This window comes from Sphaerodactylus townsendi, linkage group LG12 (assembly GCF_021028975.2).
Source record: "Sphaerodactylus townsendi isolate TG3544 linkage group LG12, MPM_Stown_v2.3, whole genome shotgun sequence".
In the NCBI taxonomy this organism is placed as follows: Eukaryota; Metazoa; Chordata; class Lepidosauria; order Squamata; family Sphaerodactylidae; genus Sphaerodactylus; species Sphaerodactylus townsendi.
The window spans coordinates 1692545-1711438 of NC_059436.1; the positions used below are offsets into that span (position 1 = coordinate 1692545).

The window sequence follows — 18894 nt, forward strand, 5'->3', positions numbered from 1 at the left end:
CTACAGAGAGAAGGCACCAAAACTAGCATTAGCAATTGATTTGAAACAGGATTTGAATGATTGTGGTTTGAATCCTGATTTCACAAATTAAATAAACCATGGTTTGGTGTGATGTCTGAATTGACCTGGTCTTCAGTGTCATTTTCCCCTTTTTTTGTCCCACACTCTTTTTTCCACCTTATAAACTTTTAAAAGAGAAAAAGTTCATGATGGTGCCACTGAAATGATTTACCTTAGTTTGCAGTTTGATGCTGTGTCACAATGCTGTGCCCATTGAACTCCAGTGATCTCAGATTCAGACCTTGCTTGCTGAGGATATCATATGGTTATATAGGGATTTTTACTGCTTCAGAGCATCTTAGCACTGTTACCATTTGTTGTGTGTAAGATGTTTTAAGTTGATACAAAACAGAACTATGGCTCACTGTGAACATACCCTGGGTTACAAACATAGGTGTGCTTCATAATATATGAGCTGACTTTTACATGCAAAGGCATTTGAAATCAATTCACCACGTGATACTTGTCCCTTGTAAGCTATTTTTCTGTCTTGTGTGGGAAAGTTCCACTGCTGTCATGACAAAGCTGTGTTGATGGTGCCTTGCGAAACTGGAATGGTACAGTCTCCTTGAAAGGATTGTATCACCTCAGATTGACGTGTGAGTCAGCTGGTTGTGGGAGGAGGTTAGAGGGAGTGAATTTAAGAGTCTAGAAGGTAAAATGGAAACCAGAGGTATTTGAATTACAACATAGACTTTTTATTATACTTTACACACGCACAAAATATGGCTTTTCAGGGTGCTAGCACTCCATAATCATGTTGCTTAATTATCGCTCCATTGCTTTGACCTGAAAACCATCTCACACTTTGGAGTAAAACAGTCTTATGTCAGAGTAAACACTTGTGTGGTCAGGCTGAACATGGATATATTAATAAGATCTTCAACTTTTTGCCCCTTTTGCCAGAAAGTAAAAGAGTTTTTACCTGGGAGTTTGCACATTGCCAGTGCATGAACTCTCTTTTTGTTTCTTCTGGCTAGGCTGCCGGATGATCCAGCTGATCAAGATGGCTCCTGCGGCAGCGCCTCAAGCTCAAAACTCCCGTACCACTCAAGAACAAGAGGATGCAGATCTGGAGGAGGGCCACGGCGCATGGAAGCTCAGGCGAATGGTGGCCAAACTCGCAGAGGAAATGGTCGGTGCAGGAGGCAGCCCCGGAGGAAGCCGGATAGAGCTTTGTATGTCCCCAGGGCTATGCGCAAGAAGCCTGAGGACTTGACAAATGACAGCCCTGAAGCATGTGGAGCAGAGTCGCATGGCTTTGGGTTGACTGCGGACAGAATGTCAAGCATGGTCTTTGTCTGTGAAGGAGTTACAGATACTGGTGTGTTTCCAGGCGACGTTGGCCCTGATGTGGAATATCCAGAACCACAAAACCCCAGTGAGATTTATACGGATAATTTGGAGTCTGGAGGTAAAAGTATTGAAGACCCTGTGGGGTATCTGTGTTCTTCTTCATTGGAAGGTCTGTTAGACGAGGAAAGCCAAAATGAAACAAAGCAAATCACTTTGGTACAGGAGACCACCGCAAGCCTAATCCTTTCAGAAAACCAGAGTACAGATAGTGTGGATACTGTGATATCAGAGAGTTTTGAAACCTCTTCCTTACTGGAGGAACCAAAAGCCAGGAATCTTGATGCTGCACTTCTCCAAGAAAGGGAACAGCTGTCTTCAGTTGAAGACCAAAACAAAAGTGCTCCAGATGTTACTACACTGGATTTAGGCAAAAATCTGACATCCCAGGAAAACCGTAGAAACGACTGTCAGGATTCCACTGTGTCAGAAAGCATCGTATCCACATCTCTGCTTGAAGACCATGAGGGACAGGTTACATGTGACGTTGTGTTGAAACATACTGGTGATCTGTTACTGTTGGAAAATGAGAATGATCATACACGTCCTGGTGAAGTGGAGTTTAGTAAAACACAGCCCTTGTTGAAAGACAGTAGTGTGGAGGCCGGCGCATCTCAACATGGCTCAGAAGTGTCAGCACAGGAGAACCAAGATAGGAACTGCATTGATGTATCCCTATCGGAATGTAGCCAAACTGAGCCCTGTGAAGTCACTCAAGATTCAAGTACCACTTGTGCCTCTGATTTGGGCCAATCATCAGTGGTGTCTCCTGTTCTGGAACATAGTACAAAATCATCTGTCTTAGACCCTGAGGCTCTACCTTTTATAAATACCTCTGTATTGTCCATTGGCAAAACCAGTGTGGTACTTGAAGACTATGAGAGAGACAGTGTGGACTTGGAGGGCAACAAGTTACCTGGGCTGGAACTGTCTGCAGGAGATAGAAATGTGGGATCTTCTGCAATGGATGAAAAGAATAGTGCCCTTGAAGATGACTGTGGCACTGAACTCCTTCAAGAGGTAATGGTTGGACTTTTCTCTGAACCTCTTTAGCCTTGATCACTGGGAGGTTCTTGTACATTTTTGTATAAAACAAGACTGTTCATGGGGTGCTTTTTAGCCTTGTTGAGTTGATGCATTCTCCTTGTCTGCAGAAGATATGCTTAAACTGGAGCCAAACAAGGCCACCATCTTGTGTGGGAGCAGGACCGGGGAGGCTCCTGTGCCCAACTGCCCCATTTAGCTCTTCCATTGAAGTTGATAGCTGCAATGGATTCATTTGAGAAATGCTTACAGGAATTGAGAGGAGGCTTGAAGAGGAAGCAAAACCTTCTCTTCTCCCTTGAGTTAGTTGCAGGTCTTCTGCCCAATAATTTTAAAGTTGTCTTTTACTTGCTTTGATAGCTCAAAAATGGCATCCATGTTGCAGTTATGCTAACATTCATGATTATTTATGTCAGTAGATTTAAGACACATTTTAAAGTAGACTGACATGTTCAGTAGTCAAATTGAGGAAGGAAAGGTCCAATCCAACATGTTGGAGAGAAAGTATTTTGTGAATCAGCTTGTATAACTGTTTTTAACCAAAGGCAGAATTAGATTATATTAGCTGTACCTAGGAGGGAGAGGAGGAGAGAAAGATGGTGGTTGTCTTTGTGCTGGAATCTATTTCTTGGGAGAGTTATTCAAACATACAGATGCAACTTGAAGTTGTGCCTTTCAGGAAAATACTATATGATTTTGCCGAACGTTGTATGATCCAAATGTCACTGGATATTTCTCTTTGTCTGCTGGGTTTTCCTGACCAGATGGGAAAATTATTTCAGTGACCACAGTAGCATGATATCAAACATATGTAGCCTGTATTCAAAGGGATGTTTCTCGTTCCTTTGTCTCTCTTCTCTTCTTTATCCGTTTAGTCGTGTCCGACTCTTGGGTACTCTGTAAACCAGTCCCCTCCATGCTTCCCTGTTTGCCACAACTTCTTTCAATCGGTTGATATTCATGCCCATGTCCCTCTTAATGGTTTCCAACCAATGAGTCATCGGCCTACCCTGTTTCTGTTTGCCACCGACTATTCCGAGTAGCATCTCTTTTTCCAGTGAATGTGTCCTCATCACATGTCCGAAGTAGGTTCCTGTTTAGGCAGTAATATTTCCTTCTGCAGCAAATCTCTTTCTCTTCCAGATCAGAAATTATCTGACCATAAAGGACATAAGCATTGAGAAAATCCAGTTTGATTGCACTGGCTACGGGGAGGCACAGATCAACGAGGGAGACTTTGGACACGTGCTAGAGATCTATGATTTTTCACCTTCGTTGAAGACTGAGCAGCTTTTGGAGGCCTTTGCGGACTTCCAGTAAGAAACCTGCTTAAAGCTTTCTTGTTTTGTTAGGGCTGACTCAAGACAGTTTGGTACTTGGGGTGGAGCTTCTACTTGGTGGAGCCAGACAGGTTCTTTTCCCTCCTGTAAACAAGATACTGTCTCTGGCTCATTATATATATATATATATATTATATACGCTCGGCCAATAGGGACCAAAGCAGCTTACAGTGTTCTCCTGTCCTCCATTTTATTCACACAGGTTCTTCCCTGTTAGGTAGGTTAGGCTAATACAGGGGTCTGCAGCCTGCGGCTCTCCAGATGTTCTTGGACTACAAATCCCTTGGACTACAAATCCCAATTGGCCATGCTGGCAGGGGCAGATGGGAATTGTAGTCCATGAACAACTGGAGAGCTGCAGGTTGCAGACCCATGGGCTAACAGTTGTTAATGGCCCAAGGTTACCTTACGGGCTTTCATGGCAGAGCGGGAGTTCAAACCTGGGCGTTCTAGCCTGACACTCTAACCACTATACCACATTGGTTCTCCATTTCAGAAGTTATATGCAGTAAAATTTTTATTTGGCATTTGATTATCCAAAAAGTTTGATAAGCTGGCATTACCTATAGGGCATGGTCATCCACTTCAGTCAACGGGCCCTTGTGTCTTTGGACATGTGAGGTACACTCCCACCTTGAGTGGGCGCTGACTAGCTTGATGCCTTTGGTGGTTGTTGGGCTCTTGATAGCTGGTGATACCAGATGGCATTATTCTCAGGTGCCTCCTTCCCCCTTCAACCTGCTTTGAGCTGTTAGGACAGCTGTCCTGGAGGACTCCTGGACAACTAGTTTCCTTGTCTGGTTGCTGCATAGAATGGCTTGAGGAGAAGGGGAAGGGTCCCTCCAAGCATTGAAGTTGCTGTCGTAATGTTCCCAATGGGGTGGAGTGTGGTGGCTGTGGATTGTAGGTACCAGCTCAGACCTTGAGTACTTGGGACGCTTGATTAACTGGCAGCCTTCATTCCCATGTGTACCAGCTAACAAAGCTTTTGTTTGTTTGTTATCACCCAATGGACAAAAGGAGGAAACATTTTTCTGCAACTTCACTGGTTGGATTTCTTCTCCATTCAGAGTCCATCTGAATACTGAGGGATTTCTTTTTTTTTTAATTTGGAGAAACAACTAACTTTACTGCTTTCATAGCAGGGCCTGTGAGGTGTTTTGATCTTGTCACTTTGTTCCATGACCTCGCTGTCCATTAATATCAAATAAGATGGGTTCCTTTTGACAGCACCAAATCTGTTTCAATGACTGTGGCTAGCAATGACCCAGTTCCAGCTCAAGTTTGTTGCATTTGCCCTGTTCAAAGCAGTGGTACTTGTAACTGTCTTCATGGGAAACATGTATTTTGAGGAAACTATCCGTGGTGTTTTAATTACTAATAACTGCTGTGATTCTTCTGCCTTTTTTCAGAGAGAGCGGCTTTAAAGTGCAGTGGGTTGATGACACTCATGCCCTTGGCATTTTCTCCAGTTTGGTGGCAGGTAACGTGGCACAAGTTCTTCTCCCCCTCTTTCCCTCTCTCTCTGTCCCCTTCATTCCTCATATTTTTGCACATGATCTGTTTAACTAAGCTGGCTCTAGCCCCTGCTCTAGCTGTTTAACTAAGCCCCATATTTTTGCACATGATCTGTTTAACTAAGCCGGCTCTACTTTCCCACTAAGTGGAATCTCAAATTTTCCCTTTCTTTACCCAGTTTGTGTGGTGTTTGCAGGAATTTGCTGTTTTTGCTACTGCAGAAATCTCTGTATCGAGAATTGTGAATGATCCCCACAAATATTCTCACAACCCTGTGAGGTAGGGTAGGCTGAGATCACCCAGTAAGCCCCATGGCTGAGTAGGGGTGTGAAGCTGGGTCTGCCAGGTCCTAGTCGAACTCTGTTACCACTTCACCACACTAGTTCATTGTTTTGGGTTGAACCCTCAATGGGTTGCAGCTGCTACAGCGTTTCCACAGGTGCAAGGACTTCTATCTTTACAAGGCAGCCTCATGTGTCCATAGAGGGATGAACTCATACACATTATGGTAAACCATGCCTCTGTTCTATCACTTTTAGCTTTCTGAAAGAAGCTGTGATAGAGACACTGTTGCCTGTGGTTCATGCTTTCATCCCAGTAGCTTCTCTGCTTGTTCGCTTTTGTAGTGCTTTGCAAAAACCATGTGGCAACTGGAAAAAATGGGCCTGGGCACATGCACAGTGGGAAATGGTGCGCCTCTCATACTACTTTTCAACTCTCCTATATTGTATCCAGCCATGTTTCTTTTTGCAGTGATAACGTGGGTGCAGGCTAACAGATGCCTTTTAACTTCACCTTAGCCCACATAATTCTTGACAGCTGAAATGGAAATGCTCATTGGGGCAGGAATAGTAGTTACAGAATACTACTGGTTCTCCTAATTGACCTCAAATATTTTTAGCCAGTATTTCTCACATAAAGGCAACCCCTGAAAAGCAATCCCGGAGACCCAAAATGATGATGGAAAAATGTGAATTCTCCAGAACAGAAATGCTTCCTAGGTGGAGGCTATCTTCTGTGCAATAGCAGTGAAATGGCTTTGCATGGGGAAAAAAAGGTTGGATTTTTTTCTGCAGTAATCGGAGCCAAATGACTGCATATGTTTTATTTAACTTGAGGGCTGAAACAATTGAGCAGATGAAGTTTGAATACTCACTTTGGAACTGCAGGTATCATTGGAATGCTATGTGGGTGTTGTTTAGATAGGGGGAGTAATGACTCCTGAAGGGACCGAGACCACCTGCTGCATCCTTTTAACTGACTTTATCCTTGCATCAATGCTGAGGGAGGGTCTAGGTTGGGAGTGGTTCACTGAAGCCACCCATTGAGAGCATGTTTATAAAAAAATGCAACCTCCTAATCATGTGATCTTTTGGCAGCATCTCAAGCAATGGAACAGAGTTATACATCCTTAAAGATCCGCCCTCTAATCCATGGTACAAGACAGTCAAAAATCAAAGCACTTCAGCGCCCAAGTAAGAAACGTAATATTTATTTTTGACGCTGGTTGCATCTGGAAGTAATGTGACTGCTCTTTTGGAATTACTAACTAGTAGACTGGCACCTCCTTTTGGGAGGGCATTTTTTATTCAGTGGGAGGCTTGGTGAAAGCAGGGGAAAAGGCTCCCTAGCACAAATTGATTCTCAGCAGGGGCGTACCGCCCACCATCTACTCACATGGGAGGGGGGCACTGGGTGCCAGCCAAGTCCTTGCACCCGGCCTCTCCTGTGGCATGGTGCCCTGCGGCTCCCTCTATGCCGGGGCTATGCTTGCCGGTTTTGGGCCCATCGGGCCTGCAGGAGAGACTGGTTGCAAGGAGGTAGGGGCACAATTTGGGAGGAGGGAGCAAATTTGGAGGGACCCAGGGGGCGCCATTTTAGTTCTTGCCCTGGGCACCATTTTGTTTAGGTACGCCACTGATTCTCAGTATCTGTTCTTAGCACTTGACTGCATATTTCTGTGATTACACAATAACCAGGAGCTGATAATTGAGAATTCTGAAGCACAACTGAGCCAGGCGGGGGACATCTGAATGGGATCACAGGCAATCTGGAGCCTGTGGCCACCTTTCTCATTTGTCCTTGCTGTGGTTCTCTTCTTTAGTAGTTAGTTGTCCTTGCTCCTTCCCCACTGTCCCTCTGCCTCACCTCCAGCCCTTAGGAGACAGATGGGTTGGTGAAGAAAAGGTCGCCGGGGACTCCTGTTTCTCTCTGGATCTCTCTGGAACACAGTGATTTTCTCACAGTTTGGCTGCTGAACTGCAGCATTTTTCTGAGCTTGCTCACGATGATATTTTCTGTTTGTTGTCTTTCTGTGTTTTTTGTGTTTCTCTGTGCTGTCTTAAATGACCTTTGATCTGATCTGAGGAAGCATAAAAAAAGACAACAAATGGAAAACGAAGACAAAAGAAGCTCAGAGAGAAGCTACCGCAGAGCGGCACCCAAACGGTGGGAAAACTCTGTGGGTGAAAAGACCTTATGCAGTCCCGCTAACTCTGTGCCAAACTCTGTAATGGGCATGAGGGCTCTCAGCAAGGGATGGATGGAATCTTCCTCACAAATGCTTTTTTAAAAAAGAAGATGCATTTTTACTTTAAAAAAAGGGCATCCCTTGTGCTACCTTGTCCTGATGTATGGCTGGATCAGGCCTTAGTCATGCGGCAGAGAGAGTTTTGAACTGGCTCAAAATTTTGTGAAGGCTTAAGGTCCAGTGTGAATCCATGTTGATTCTCCCCCTTTTCAGCCTCTTCTCCTCCTCCCTTTTACTCAGAACTCCTTCAGCTGGCCAAAGAGAGGCCCCAGACCGACACAGCAGTGGCTAGAAGGCTGGTGACCAGGGCTCTGGGATTACTCCGCAAAACCCAGCCGTGCTCAGGCCAAGAAGTTCTGGAATCGGAAAATGTCAACCTGCCGGAGTAAAGCGGATCATTCCAAATGGCTTGGGGTGATGGTTTTGGGTGTGCTATTAAAACTGTAGTCTGACAGTAGGCCTCATCTGTGATTTTTTAAAAGGAGGGTGTTGTTTTTGCAATAGGGAGAAATTATGGTTGGTTGTGTTAGAAATGGGAAGGAACTGAGTTGACAGGCATTTAATGGTAGGTAGTCAAATTTCCTATTGCTTTTGGGGAAGCAGGCTGACCTGTGAGAGGACCACAGGAGGGCAGTGTAGGACAGTGAAGAGTCTTTTTCATTGGGCATTTACACAAAGCCAAAACAGATGAGTGTTAGGTTTTTTTTATAACTTGGTTTATCACCTGTTCATTGAACTTAGGAAGTTTTGGAATGGGTGTTTTTCATTCTGAAGTTGGTATACGTTATTTTCCCTTCAGCAGATGACCCCATGGAGCTGCTGTTGGCTCAATTGTGAAATTTAAATGTACCCATGTAAGTAATGGGTTGTTTACAACAGAGCCCAGGGGGCTCTGTGGTATCCTTGCAGATGTTGAAGTGGGGAGGGGGAAGCTGTCGCAAACTGAAAAGAGTCAATGTGTGCTGGGAGGCACAAAACTCCTATCACATGTGTGATACAAAGTCCTCCTGTCTCCAACAAACTCAAGGACTTTGTGCTAATGTGTAGATGGTGCCTACAGTGAAATTAGAAATGAATGACACAGAGACAGAATGACAAAACGACAAAACAACAAAGACACATTTGAAAGACTCGGTATCTTCTTTACTGAAGTTTGTAAAGGTTTTTTTTGTTTCATTTCAAAATAAAGTTGTTATTGCTGATCAGGTATGGATGTTGAGTGGCTTTTGGAATCCTCTTTGCCTGGCATGTATTTAACATTTCAGTTTTACACGGCACAAATATACACTTTGCTGAACTCTTGCATTGGTATTTTGTTGAAGGCCTAAATTCATTATGGCCTGTATGAATTCCCCATCTGGAAGTGGCAGGGCAGTCTGATCCCCTTGACATTAATCAAGCTGTGTGGGAAGGCAAATGTGCTTAAGTGGGTTTATGGATTGAACCAAGGGTCCCCAACTTTTTGAATGGGCAAGCACCTTTGAAATTCTTATACAGTGTGGTGGATGCAGCCACCAAATGACCTTCATAAGGTAGCCTCTGCAGGATATAAACCCATTCACAAAACGGCTGCTGCAGCTTGCCTTCAGTCATACAGTGCTACCAAAGCAGTCTTTTTGAAATCTGCACAGCCAATGAAATCTCCATTGGCTAGTAAATAAACCTTGCTGAGCAAATTCCCCCATCTGTTTCTGCCCACTTTCTAGAAACAGGTGGCAGGCATCGGGAGAGGTGCTAGCAGGCAGCATAATGGCCACAGGTGCCATGTTGGGGCTCCTGGATTGAAATCGATTTTGTGCCGCTCCTTTACTGTTGAAGCTCCTGCAGTTGATCAGTTCCCCTATATCATTTAGTATTGCTGGTCACATGAAAAGTGTTGGCGACATAGTAGCTTCCAGCCCATGATTCTTTCAGTGCCATGACTGCAGAAGAACATGTATAACAGAATTGTTCATACGAGTTGCTGGAGCTCTTATCAGGCATCAGACAAAAGAAGAAGAATTTGGATTTATACCCTGCTTTTCTCAGCTAAGGAGTATCAAAGCTCTGCTTTCATGTTTCCAAAGTGGCAGATGATGGGAAATGCAGTGACCACTGTGATGCACTAGTGCCATTCTCCTAACACAAAGGGATGCTGCCATTGGTTCTCACCAGCCCAGCCACAGTAGAGCCACTGTTGCCACTAAACTAGGTCTCTGCTCTGCCTTTCAGAGGTGTGCACCACTAGTAGCAGTGGTTGGTGTTGTGTGGTGGCAATGTATGGAGGAGTTCGTTTGGGTTCCTGGTGCATGAGTTGGATGCCCTCCTCTAGCTGGAGGAAATCAGTGTCTTATCCAAGCACGGTCATCTGAATTGGCCCCCTTCACAGCACCTCTGTGAAGTAGGTTACACATGACAAAAAACAGACCAGATACTGGGAGATCATTGTGCATTTTTGAAAATCACAGTGGCTAAGTGTAATTTCTAATCATGTACGAAATATTTTACCATGCAGTATGCTCTGTTCTGTCCCTTCGTACCTTTTTATCTTTATACCTGAACTAATTTCCCTCGTCTACTTGTCCCCATTTCACACACAAGAATGAAGGAGGTAAGAAGCTAGATTGCTCTGAGAAATTCACTAACAGAGAGGCTGTGAACCTGCTACAGTGATTGCCAGGCACAACGCCACCCGGTTGACACCACCAAGGGTTTGTGCTTAGTCCTTCGCTTGGGAAGACTCAAACTGGAAGAGAAAGCAGGGAAAGGTTTCTGTGGAAAACACAAAGCCTAAAAGAATCTTTGTAAACTCTGTCTAGGCTGGATAGGTCCCTTTTTAGTTCCTTCACTGATACAAGCAAAACAAATAGGGCTGGAAGCAAAGATATCAGAACCTATGCGCATGGACGTAGTCAACCTACGATGGGGAGCAACACCGTCACCTTCATGTCCTGTTTTCAGGACAACCGGCATCAGCTGGATGGCTGTTTTTGGACTAGACAGATCTTGATTGGGTCCAGCAAGGCAATTCTAATGTGGTTCTTGTCTCTGAATTCTGGCTTCAAGGCTTTAGCCTGTCTCCATTTACTGGAAGTTTACAGAATGCACCCATGGACTCAGTGGTGGGATTCAAATAATTTAACAACCGGCTCCGGTGGTGGGATTTAAATAATTTAACATCTGGTTGTTTACAAGCACCATTTTAACAACCGGTTCTGCCGAAGAGGTGCGAACCTGCTGAATCGCACCACTGGATGGACTATTCAAGTAGGTGTGTATGGCCTCTGTAGCCTTGTGCATGCAAAACCTCAAGCAAAGAGAGGCATTGAGGGGGTCGGCCTTAGCACCATTATGTATTTACCAATGTGTGCAACTGTGATTGAAAAAAATCACAGGATAGTAAGGAGGACTCTCCTGGCAAAAGACCAATAAATTAATTATCTTTACAGACTACATTTGATGATGCAGTGTTCTTATGGATGTTTCTTATGGATAGGGAGGATGTGGGGACGTTACGGGTACAGATCAGAGTACTGGGGAATGCAAGTCAAAGACACGCAAGTGAACAGCTTATTGGGTAAAGAACAATTCACAGTCTAGTGGCACCCAAAACCAAAAATATAAAGAATAACTTGATAGATGTTTTTGCTTCTTAGTGCATTGAAGCCAGCTGTAAAGTATGCTATCAGAAAAGGGATGGTGCCAAGAAATCGACTGCTGACCATTGGAAATGAAGAGTGTTCCTGAGACCTCTGTGTGTCATGAGAACTGCAGAAATGTCTGTTCTGCATCAGTGGTATAGAGTCACCTTTTCAAATCTTTAGTGAGACAGGACATACAGATAGTTGCTGTGTGAGAGCAATTCCCTCAAAAATTGCCAGCGTCTGATCCCCCAAAGTGGGCTCTTGGGCAGGTATTGCCGCTTTTTTTTCTGAACGGATATGGCACGAGAATTACAAACGATTCCTTGTGAATAAATTAGAGTACACACCAAGGGGACACAAGTTCTTGGGGAAACTAGACAGCTTAGTGCAAAACCTTCCTTTTGCTGGAATGAATGTGAAATAAAAACCAACCCTATTTCTCCTGCTGCAGAAGACCATAAAGTAAGTATGGAGGACACTCTTGAAAATAACTTGCAAAGCTAATTTGAAAGTTCATGGATGGTTGCATGAGTACTTTAGGTTTTGGTGCAGTGGTTTGGGAAATCAAAAGGTAGTCCTTTTTCCTTAAATAATGGGGCTGAAGTTAACGGTTTCTCTTTATCGAGTGGGCAGCTGGTTGGTCATTAGTCCTTGGAAGTGATCAAAGTTCTTTTCCACTTCTTCACTGAAGGAGTCAGCTGTGGAGGGGAGAAAACAGGAAGACACGGTGTGATAGGGGCAGGGCTTTGTCTTCATGGTAGAGCACATACTTTTATGCAAAAAGTCCCAAGTTCTATTCCTGCCCTACCTCAGGGAGTAGGTGTTGGAAAGGTCCCTTCTCTGACTGGGATTCTGTAGAACTGCCAGCCAGAGTGAACAACACTAAGCTAGACCAATGGTCTAAGGTAGTTTTGTATTTCAATGAGAACAAGGATACATGGACAGCAGCAAGATTGCACACGGTTTCACTCCATGGCATTTCCATCCTCCACGTCACACATTACAGAATACCCAGTGCGGGTGTGGAGTTTCCATGCTGCATCAGACATAACACAATGACAAGTGTGGGTTCTTCTCAATTCCCATGTGGGTGCTGCCCGATCAAGATCAGACTGTGGTGCCTGTGGAAAAGGGGCTTCATCCTTCCTCCCGGCACCATTTTCCCCATCTGAAACAGTTCTGGGATGGTGGTACTTGAAGAAACCCATGGGTTTCCTGGGAAACACATGGATTTCCACAACAGACCACAGAAAGTACTGTCCTAGAACTGTTTCAGGGTGGGAAAGTGGTGCCTGTCAGGAAACCACATGCACCATAAGATAATGCATCCTGATCTTACAAACACAAAAATGGAGCAGAACTTTCAATTCATGGGTTACATCGTCTGACACAGGGTGGAGACCCCTTGTATGAAGAGGACCTCAGGTGTTGGAGATTATGTTTATCTGCCCAGGTAACGGCTGCCAGTCAAACCATACAATCTCAAGCTACACAATCCAGTGACCTAAGCTTCATGTATCTGGCCAATTTAGCAGCTTGATTTCCCTTCTATAGGGCTTGCATGTCATATGGCAGAAAGCCATTCACCCAAGTCTACTTCTACACCAGCTTTATATGAAGTACACCTTTTTGCAGCCTATTTTCTACCTACCTATGTGGCAGTTGAACAACCAGACACGTTGATTGTTTAAGCTGCACTGGCATTTCATCTTGTTGTTGGAATGATCACTCTCTGCAACGTCGTGGCGTGGGTTGACATGGACCTAGGAAAGGATTGGAGATGGGCTTTAGAAGTGTTGAACAATACAGGTTAAGATTCTTCATTTGAACTATCTGGGGGCAAGCTGATCCAAAAAAAAATGTAAATAGCAAACATTTGTTCTCTGTATAAATAATTGTTTGCTAGAGGAAACACAGGGCTAAATTAAAGCCTCCCCTCCATCCTTGGGCAGATTCAAGACAACCTGGCTCCCCAGTTCCAGAGTTAGAGAGCGAACACTCTTTCAGCCTGAATAAAAGCTTTGCCACTTGATTCTGTTGATGGGATATACAGGCCAGTGGTAGGATTCAAATAACTTAACAACTGGTTCCGAAAGGACTCAGTGGTGGGATTACAATCATTCTCTGAACTAGACAAAAAATTAGCTATTGGTTCTACTGAATAGTTGCGAAAAGGCTGAATCCCACCACTGATACAGGCCCTTGATTTTTGGTTCCATAGACAGCAGCTTCCAGTTTTGTTTGGTATACGGGAACTTTTGGAATGTTGAGAATACTTAGAGGGTTCTTCACTACAAAATGGCTTTCATGGGGAAGGACAGCCAACCACAAAATGGCTGGCGTAGTTGTTGGGGCCAGTCACAGAATCCTTGGTGATAGTCAAGAATCCTCTTATGACAGAGGCACCTGTTTCTGAGTTATTGGTTTTTGCAGACTTAAAAGTACTGTCTCCTGGGTTCTTCCGAATCACCCACTGATATACTGTTTGGGGGAAGAAGGAAGTTAGCGCATGGTGCACTGTGGCATCCACGTGCACCAGAATCACTGGTCTTGCCAATGGACTTGGAGAAAAAAGTTCTGTCTTTTTAATAGAGGCTTAATGTGTGGAAATGGGAAGCTGAAGTTTTTCAAAGCATAGAGGTAAACAAAACTCCCAGGTAATTAACATCTTATTAAGCTCCTTCGAAAAGGTATCACTGTCCAAAGATCACTGCATGTACAGATCAGCTAGTATTTGGATGAATCACAACAAACCTGGAAGAGGTATATTCCTGGTGGAACATCTGTAACATCAATCCACTGGCAGTCAATATCATGGCGATACACATCATAGCACCCAACGGTTATACCTTGCTCCCCAAAATTGTAACACCCATACTGCCTCTGGATGCCTAAAAAGGAAGGGATGCAGATGCAAAGGGAACATCAACCACAATGTATTATCTACAAGCCCTTTTGAAAGACTTCGGCAGTTCGAGGAAGAGAATAGCTGAGGTAAACCAGGTGTAACATTTGTTGTCGCTGGGCTTTCTCAAGTATTTATTAAGCTCCATCATCTCCCAGATTAGCTGGCATCACACATCTCCTTCACTAGCCTTGCAAAGGGATATTCTTGCTCCTCTGGTTTGTGTAAGCACCTTGAGGATCTGATTGCATGTTACTAGTTTGCAAGTATCAACAAGATGCTCCAGATGGGGCACACACTATAATAAAAAGTGGTCAAATGTAGCCATCCAGTTCAACTAGATCCAGACACGCATTGTGATGTGCTTCCAGATGTGCTGTACTGTATGGCATAACTGTACTGGTTATGCACAGAACATCACTCTCTTACTGGATCTCTCCTGCTATTTTTTAATACTTCAAACTGTATTATAACAAGGTCCTTATTTGTATTAGGCCTGTGGTGTACCAGGAGACGTTGACTTGTTCCCATGTTCCTTTAATTGGGCCGTTTTAATTGCTCCCAAGGCTATTTGTCCCATGGGGCAAAACATAGGCTATGTTATTTGTTCCTATGATTTCCTTTATGGGACAAATAACAGTATGGGTTTGTGAGTGTATTCAGAACTTGAAAACTATAATGGGGGAGGGGGAAAGCAGTAAACAAACCATGGAGGGAGCATGTGGAAGACATAGGGCAGTTGATGGCCACCATGTTAATATGTAAAACTGAGTGCCAGTAGACTATCTACAAGGGTGTTTTCCATTAATTTTAGCAGAAGATTATTTCACTATCAAATGAAAGGAGTTCGTTTTTCAGCCCATTATAAAATGTGCCCATTCATTTTTATACACAGATTTCCATCTTCTGTTGGAATGAATGGGGCATTCCAACAACAAAAGGGGGAGGAGGCAACCCTTGTTCATGTATCAGGACAACTCATCATGATTTACTTATAGACCAGTTTTCTACTTGAGATTCTCTCTGTCTTTTTCTTTGCTTTGCTCTGAGTCTGCTACAACACAATTTTTACTCCTACATCCCTGAAACTCTCTCTCTGCTTTACTCCAACACGATTTTACGCTGCCCTGGGCACCACTTTTTAACCAGGACTCTTCAGCCCTGATACCTGCTAATTCTGCAAGCGGATGCATAGAGAATTCACACTTAGCATCTTTATGACAGGATTCAAACCTGTCTATCTCAGCTCCTTCCTTTCTCCTTAGCATAGAGAATTTACACTTGAAAGACTTGTGACAGATTTCATACCAACCCCTAGTGCTGATTGGAGGAGCACTGCTATGGCTCTGGGTCTGACCCGTAGGGTACGTAGTAATGTACATACCAGGTACACAGTCACTGTCTTCCAGGCAAAAACTAGCCTTGTTTCCTTCAGCAACCTTCGTGCCATTGATATCTAGCAGATCATAATGTGTGAATACCTCCATGCTGTGGTAATGCCTGTGAGATAGAAGGGAAGCCAATGTCTCAATTAATAAAAGCAGGCATCAGATGACCCTGAGAACTGGTGACAACCCAAATCACCATTTAAAGCCCCAGTTGGTGCCATCACTTTTTAGAGTGGTGGTGGTGGGGAGTGCTGGGAATAGGTGCTACTATGATAGAGATTTTGAGGAATCCTAGAGAATCACTCCAACATGGTGATGTCACTTCCAGGGTCATGTTGAAAGCGCGCAGCATCAGAACAAGCTGAACTGAACAGAGATAGGTAATAGCGCAGGCAACTAAGCGAGCTGCTCTCCCTCAGAACACAGTATGAAGAATTCTTGTTCCTGACTCCATGACTAGATGGTGGGAAACATCCCGAAGATGTCCTCCGGCTCAGAGGGAGAACCTGTTATCCATTCCTTGCCCAAATAATGATTTATCACTATCATTCTCTCTCAACTTAAGACTCCAAAGAGATCAGAATGTACCCAATACGTGGGAATTTTCTAACAGAATCCAAATTTGCAATGTTAAAGTAAATGAAGGAAATTAACATCTGTGGCTATTGCATCCAAGCATCCACATCACTATATCTGAAGTTGCAGTGAAGGTCAGGCACTGCTGACCAGAAGGCGTTGCAGTGAAGGTCAGGCACTGCTGACCAGAAGGAGTTGCAGTGAAGGTCAGGCGCTGCTGACCAGAAGGAGCCCAATTAGTCACTCTACCGGGACTGGCAGGCATCAGGAATGTGGTTTAATAGGAAACATCTGACACTGATGATCAGGTATCAGCACCTAATATACCAGCGTATTTATTCTTGTGAAAATGTGTTGATGTAACATGAGGAGCAAGGCAATTTTCTCCTACAGGAAAACATGATCAAAAAAGTGATCCTGGAATCACTGATTAAAATTTCTTCCAGGTGTTCCTTAATTTCCCTTTCCCTGTCTTTCCCCATTCCCTGCCCTTGCTTTCGTGTCCTAAACAGAAGCACACAGTTAACAGAGTGAGACTGTTGGAGCAGGAAGGGGAACGGAGGCATTTTGAAGCTTCCAAACTATTTACTTTGAAGTTGGCTACTCTGGCTATTTCCAGTGCAAAAAAAAAAAGTTTAAACTTCAGGTTGGACTGTGTTCCTAAAATATGTCTGCATCATTCAAATAGGTGTTTATGTTATAGTGTTTACAGACTGGAAATTCTGAAGAGGAATTGAGTTCATAGTCCTCTATGCAAACAGACCTGTTTAAATACACAGGCGGGCTCACTTAAACACGGTCTGTTCGGAAATGCCAGGGAGCACAGCCCTTTGTAACCAGGTCTGGTTTTTGATAGTGTGTGGAATTAAGTTAGGATGGACCTAGAGAACTTGTGACTCACCAAGTCAAACATGGCCCACCAGCCAAGCCTGGCAGCTTACCAGGGCCCTGGAGAAGTCCCTGTGTTTGCAGTCTGCTTACGATTGAAAAATATGGAGGCTGGGTAATTGTCCAGCACCTGACAGATCATAGAGTTAGCAACTCCAAACTAAAAAATTGGGGGACTGAGAACTGGAAGGGCAGGGGAGGGAACTCAGCAAGGATGTGCCAAAAATCTCTGTCAGTCTCAGTATGACATCACTTCTGGGGCAAACTTCCAATCCTAGATTTGAACACTAAGATGTCTCATTAGTGCAATTATGTCACTTCCTGGTTAGCCCTAGAATTGATGTTACACTGTTATTCTTATGACACCCCTCCTTTGCCCAGTCTCTCACCAGCCATCAGCTAGAAACCTCAGGCAGAACAGCACTAGAATACTCTGCAACCAACACTGAGAATAATGTGATAACGAACATGACCGTCTTAGTATGAGGAGATGGTTTCTATAACATGAGAAGATGGTTCTAATATTCTAACTGAAACTTATCTATATTAACAGATGTGTTATGAAATCTTCCTTGGCTCAAGCCGTATCATGATTTTTCACCAATAGAAATGGACACTAGAAAAAATGGACACTGTATTTATGCAATACTTTATAGATGAAATGAGAGTCAGTAATACAGGGGATCCCCATGTCTCTGTCCAGGCCAGATTTCTGGAAGACTGAAGCAGCAGCAAGGTTATATAACTCAGTAAACTCTCTCAATAAATGAACCTCCATAACCCAGAAGTACAAAACTATGCCTGTAGGGGGTATTTATTGTTGTCCTTTAGTTCCTTAATTGGTAATATATCTTCCATTTTTTACAATCTGCAACAGTGGAGGGGAAGACCAAATGCTTGCCTGTGACATTCGTGCCAAATCCAGGCATGGCGGCCATGTCTAGGGCGGAAGTCTGCCTGCCCGATGTTGTGGATCTGAGAGGAGAAACGCAGCAGCCTCCTGGAACCAGTGGCGACAGATGTGTTTACAGCCGAGGAGGCCAGGCAGTTCTCCTCAAGTGCACACTGCAGCATGTACATTGGACGGTCTTCAAGGTATGATGTGCGCTCCACCTCCTTGGGATTGATAAGGATGTCAGCAGCAGCTGGAGGCAAGAAAAGGAAATTGAAACAAACATCTTTAGGGATTGCTTGCTCCAAAGCACAGGATTTTAGGTCAGGTCTGGAGCCAGCCTCTCTCAATAGCAACATGTGCTGCAGCCACTTCCAGTGAGTGCGGGTGAACTTCTGGTGTCATAGCAAGGAAATAATACTTTGCATGCTGATATGGCTTTCAGCTGCCTGCACAATGCCCTACCTCAGGGGTGACCAACCTATGGTGCTCCAGATGTCCTTGGATTACAATTCCCATCAGCCCCTGCCAGCATGGCCAATTGGTCATGCTGGCAGGGGCTGATGGGAATTATAGTCCATGGACATCTGGAGCACCATAGGTTGGCCACCCCTACCCTACCTGGAATAACATAAAATGACCACGCCAATCACCTAAAATTCATAACTCATCTTACTGCTGGGGAAAAATGGGGCTTTGGGGGAATGTTCTTTCTGAACATCAGAATTGCATTCTGGATTGATTAATGTGTAATACAATGAGGGAACATAAGAACGT

The 18894-nt window shown here is 44.1% G+C and overlaps 2 protein-coding genes across 2 annotated transcripts in view; one reads left to right on the plus strand and one right to left on the minus strand.

The window, feature by feature from the left end:
- The window catches only part of R3HCC1 (R3H domain and coiled-coil containing 1), a 25970-nt gene extending 16918 nt beyond the window's left edge, over positions 1 to 9052 (plus strand). The window contains exons 7-11 of the mRNA XM_048513074.1: positions 1041 to 2433; positions 3601 to 3773; positions 5210 to 5280; positions 6695 to 6790; positions 8086 to 9052. Of these exons, the coding sequence (XP_048369031.1) occupies positions 1041 to 2433; positions 3601 to 3773; positions 5210 to 5280; positions 6695 to 6790; positions 8086 to 8234 (1882 nt within the window). The 3' untranslated portion in view covers positions 8235 to 9052. The remainder of the gene's footprint in view (positions 1 to 1040; positions 2434 to 3600; positions 3774 to 5209; positions 5281 to 6694; positions 6791 to 8085) is intronic.
- Positions 8963 to 18894, minus strand: part of LOXL2 (lysyl oxidase like 2) — a 51041-nt gene continuing 41109 nt past the window's right edge. Inside the window, exons 9-13 of the mRNA XM_048512629.1 lie at positions 18127 to 18370; positions 15758 to 15873; positions 14223 to 14359; positions 13120 to 13231; positions 8963 to 12166 (exon numbers count right to left, since the gene is read on the minus strand). Coding sequence (XP_048368586.1) covers positions 12087 to 12166; positions 13120 to 13231; positions 14223 to 14359; positions 15758 to 15873; positions 18127 to 18370 — 689 coding nt within the window. The 3' untranslated portion in view covers positions 8963 to 12086. The remainder of the gene's footprint in view (positions 12167 to 13119; positions 13232 to 14222; positions 14360 to 15757; positions 15874 to 18126; positions 18371 to 18894) is intronic.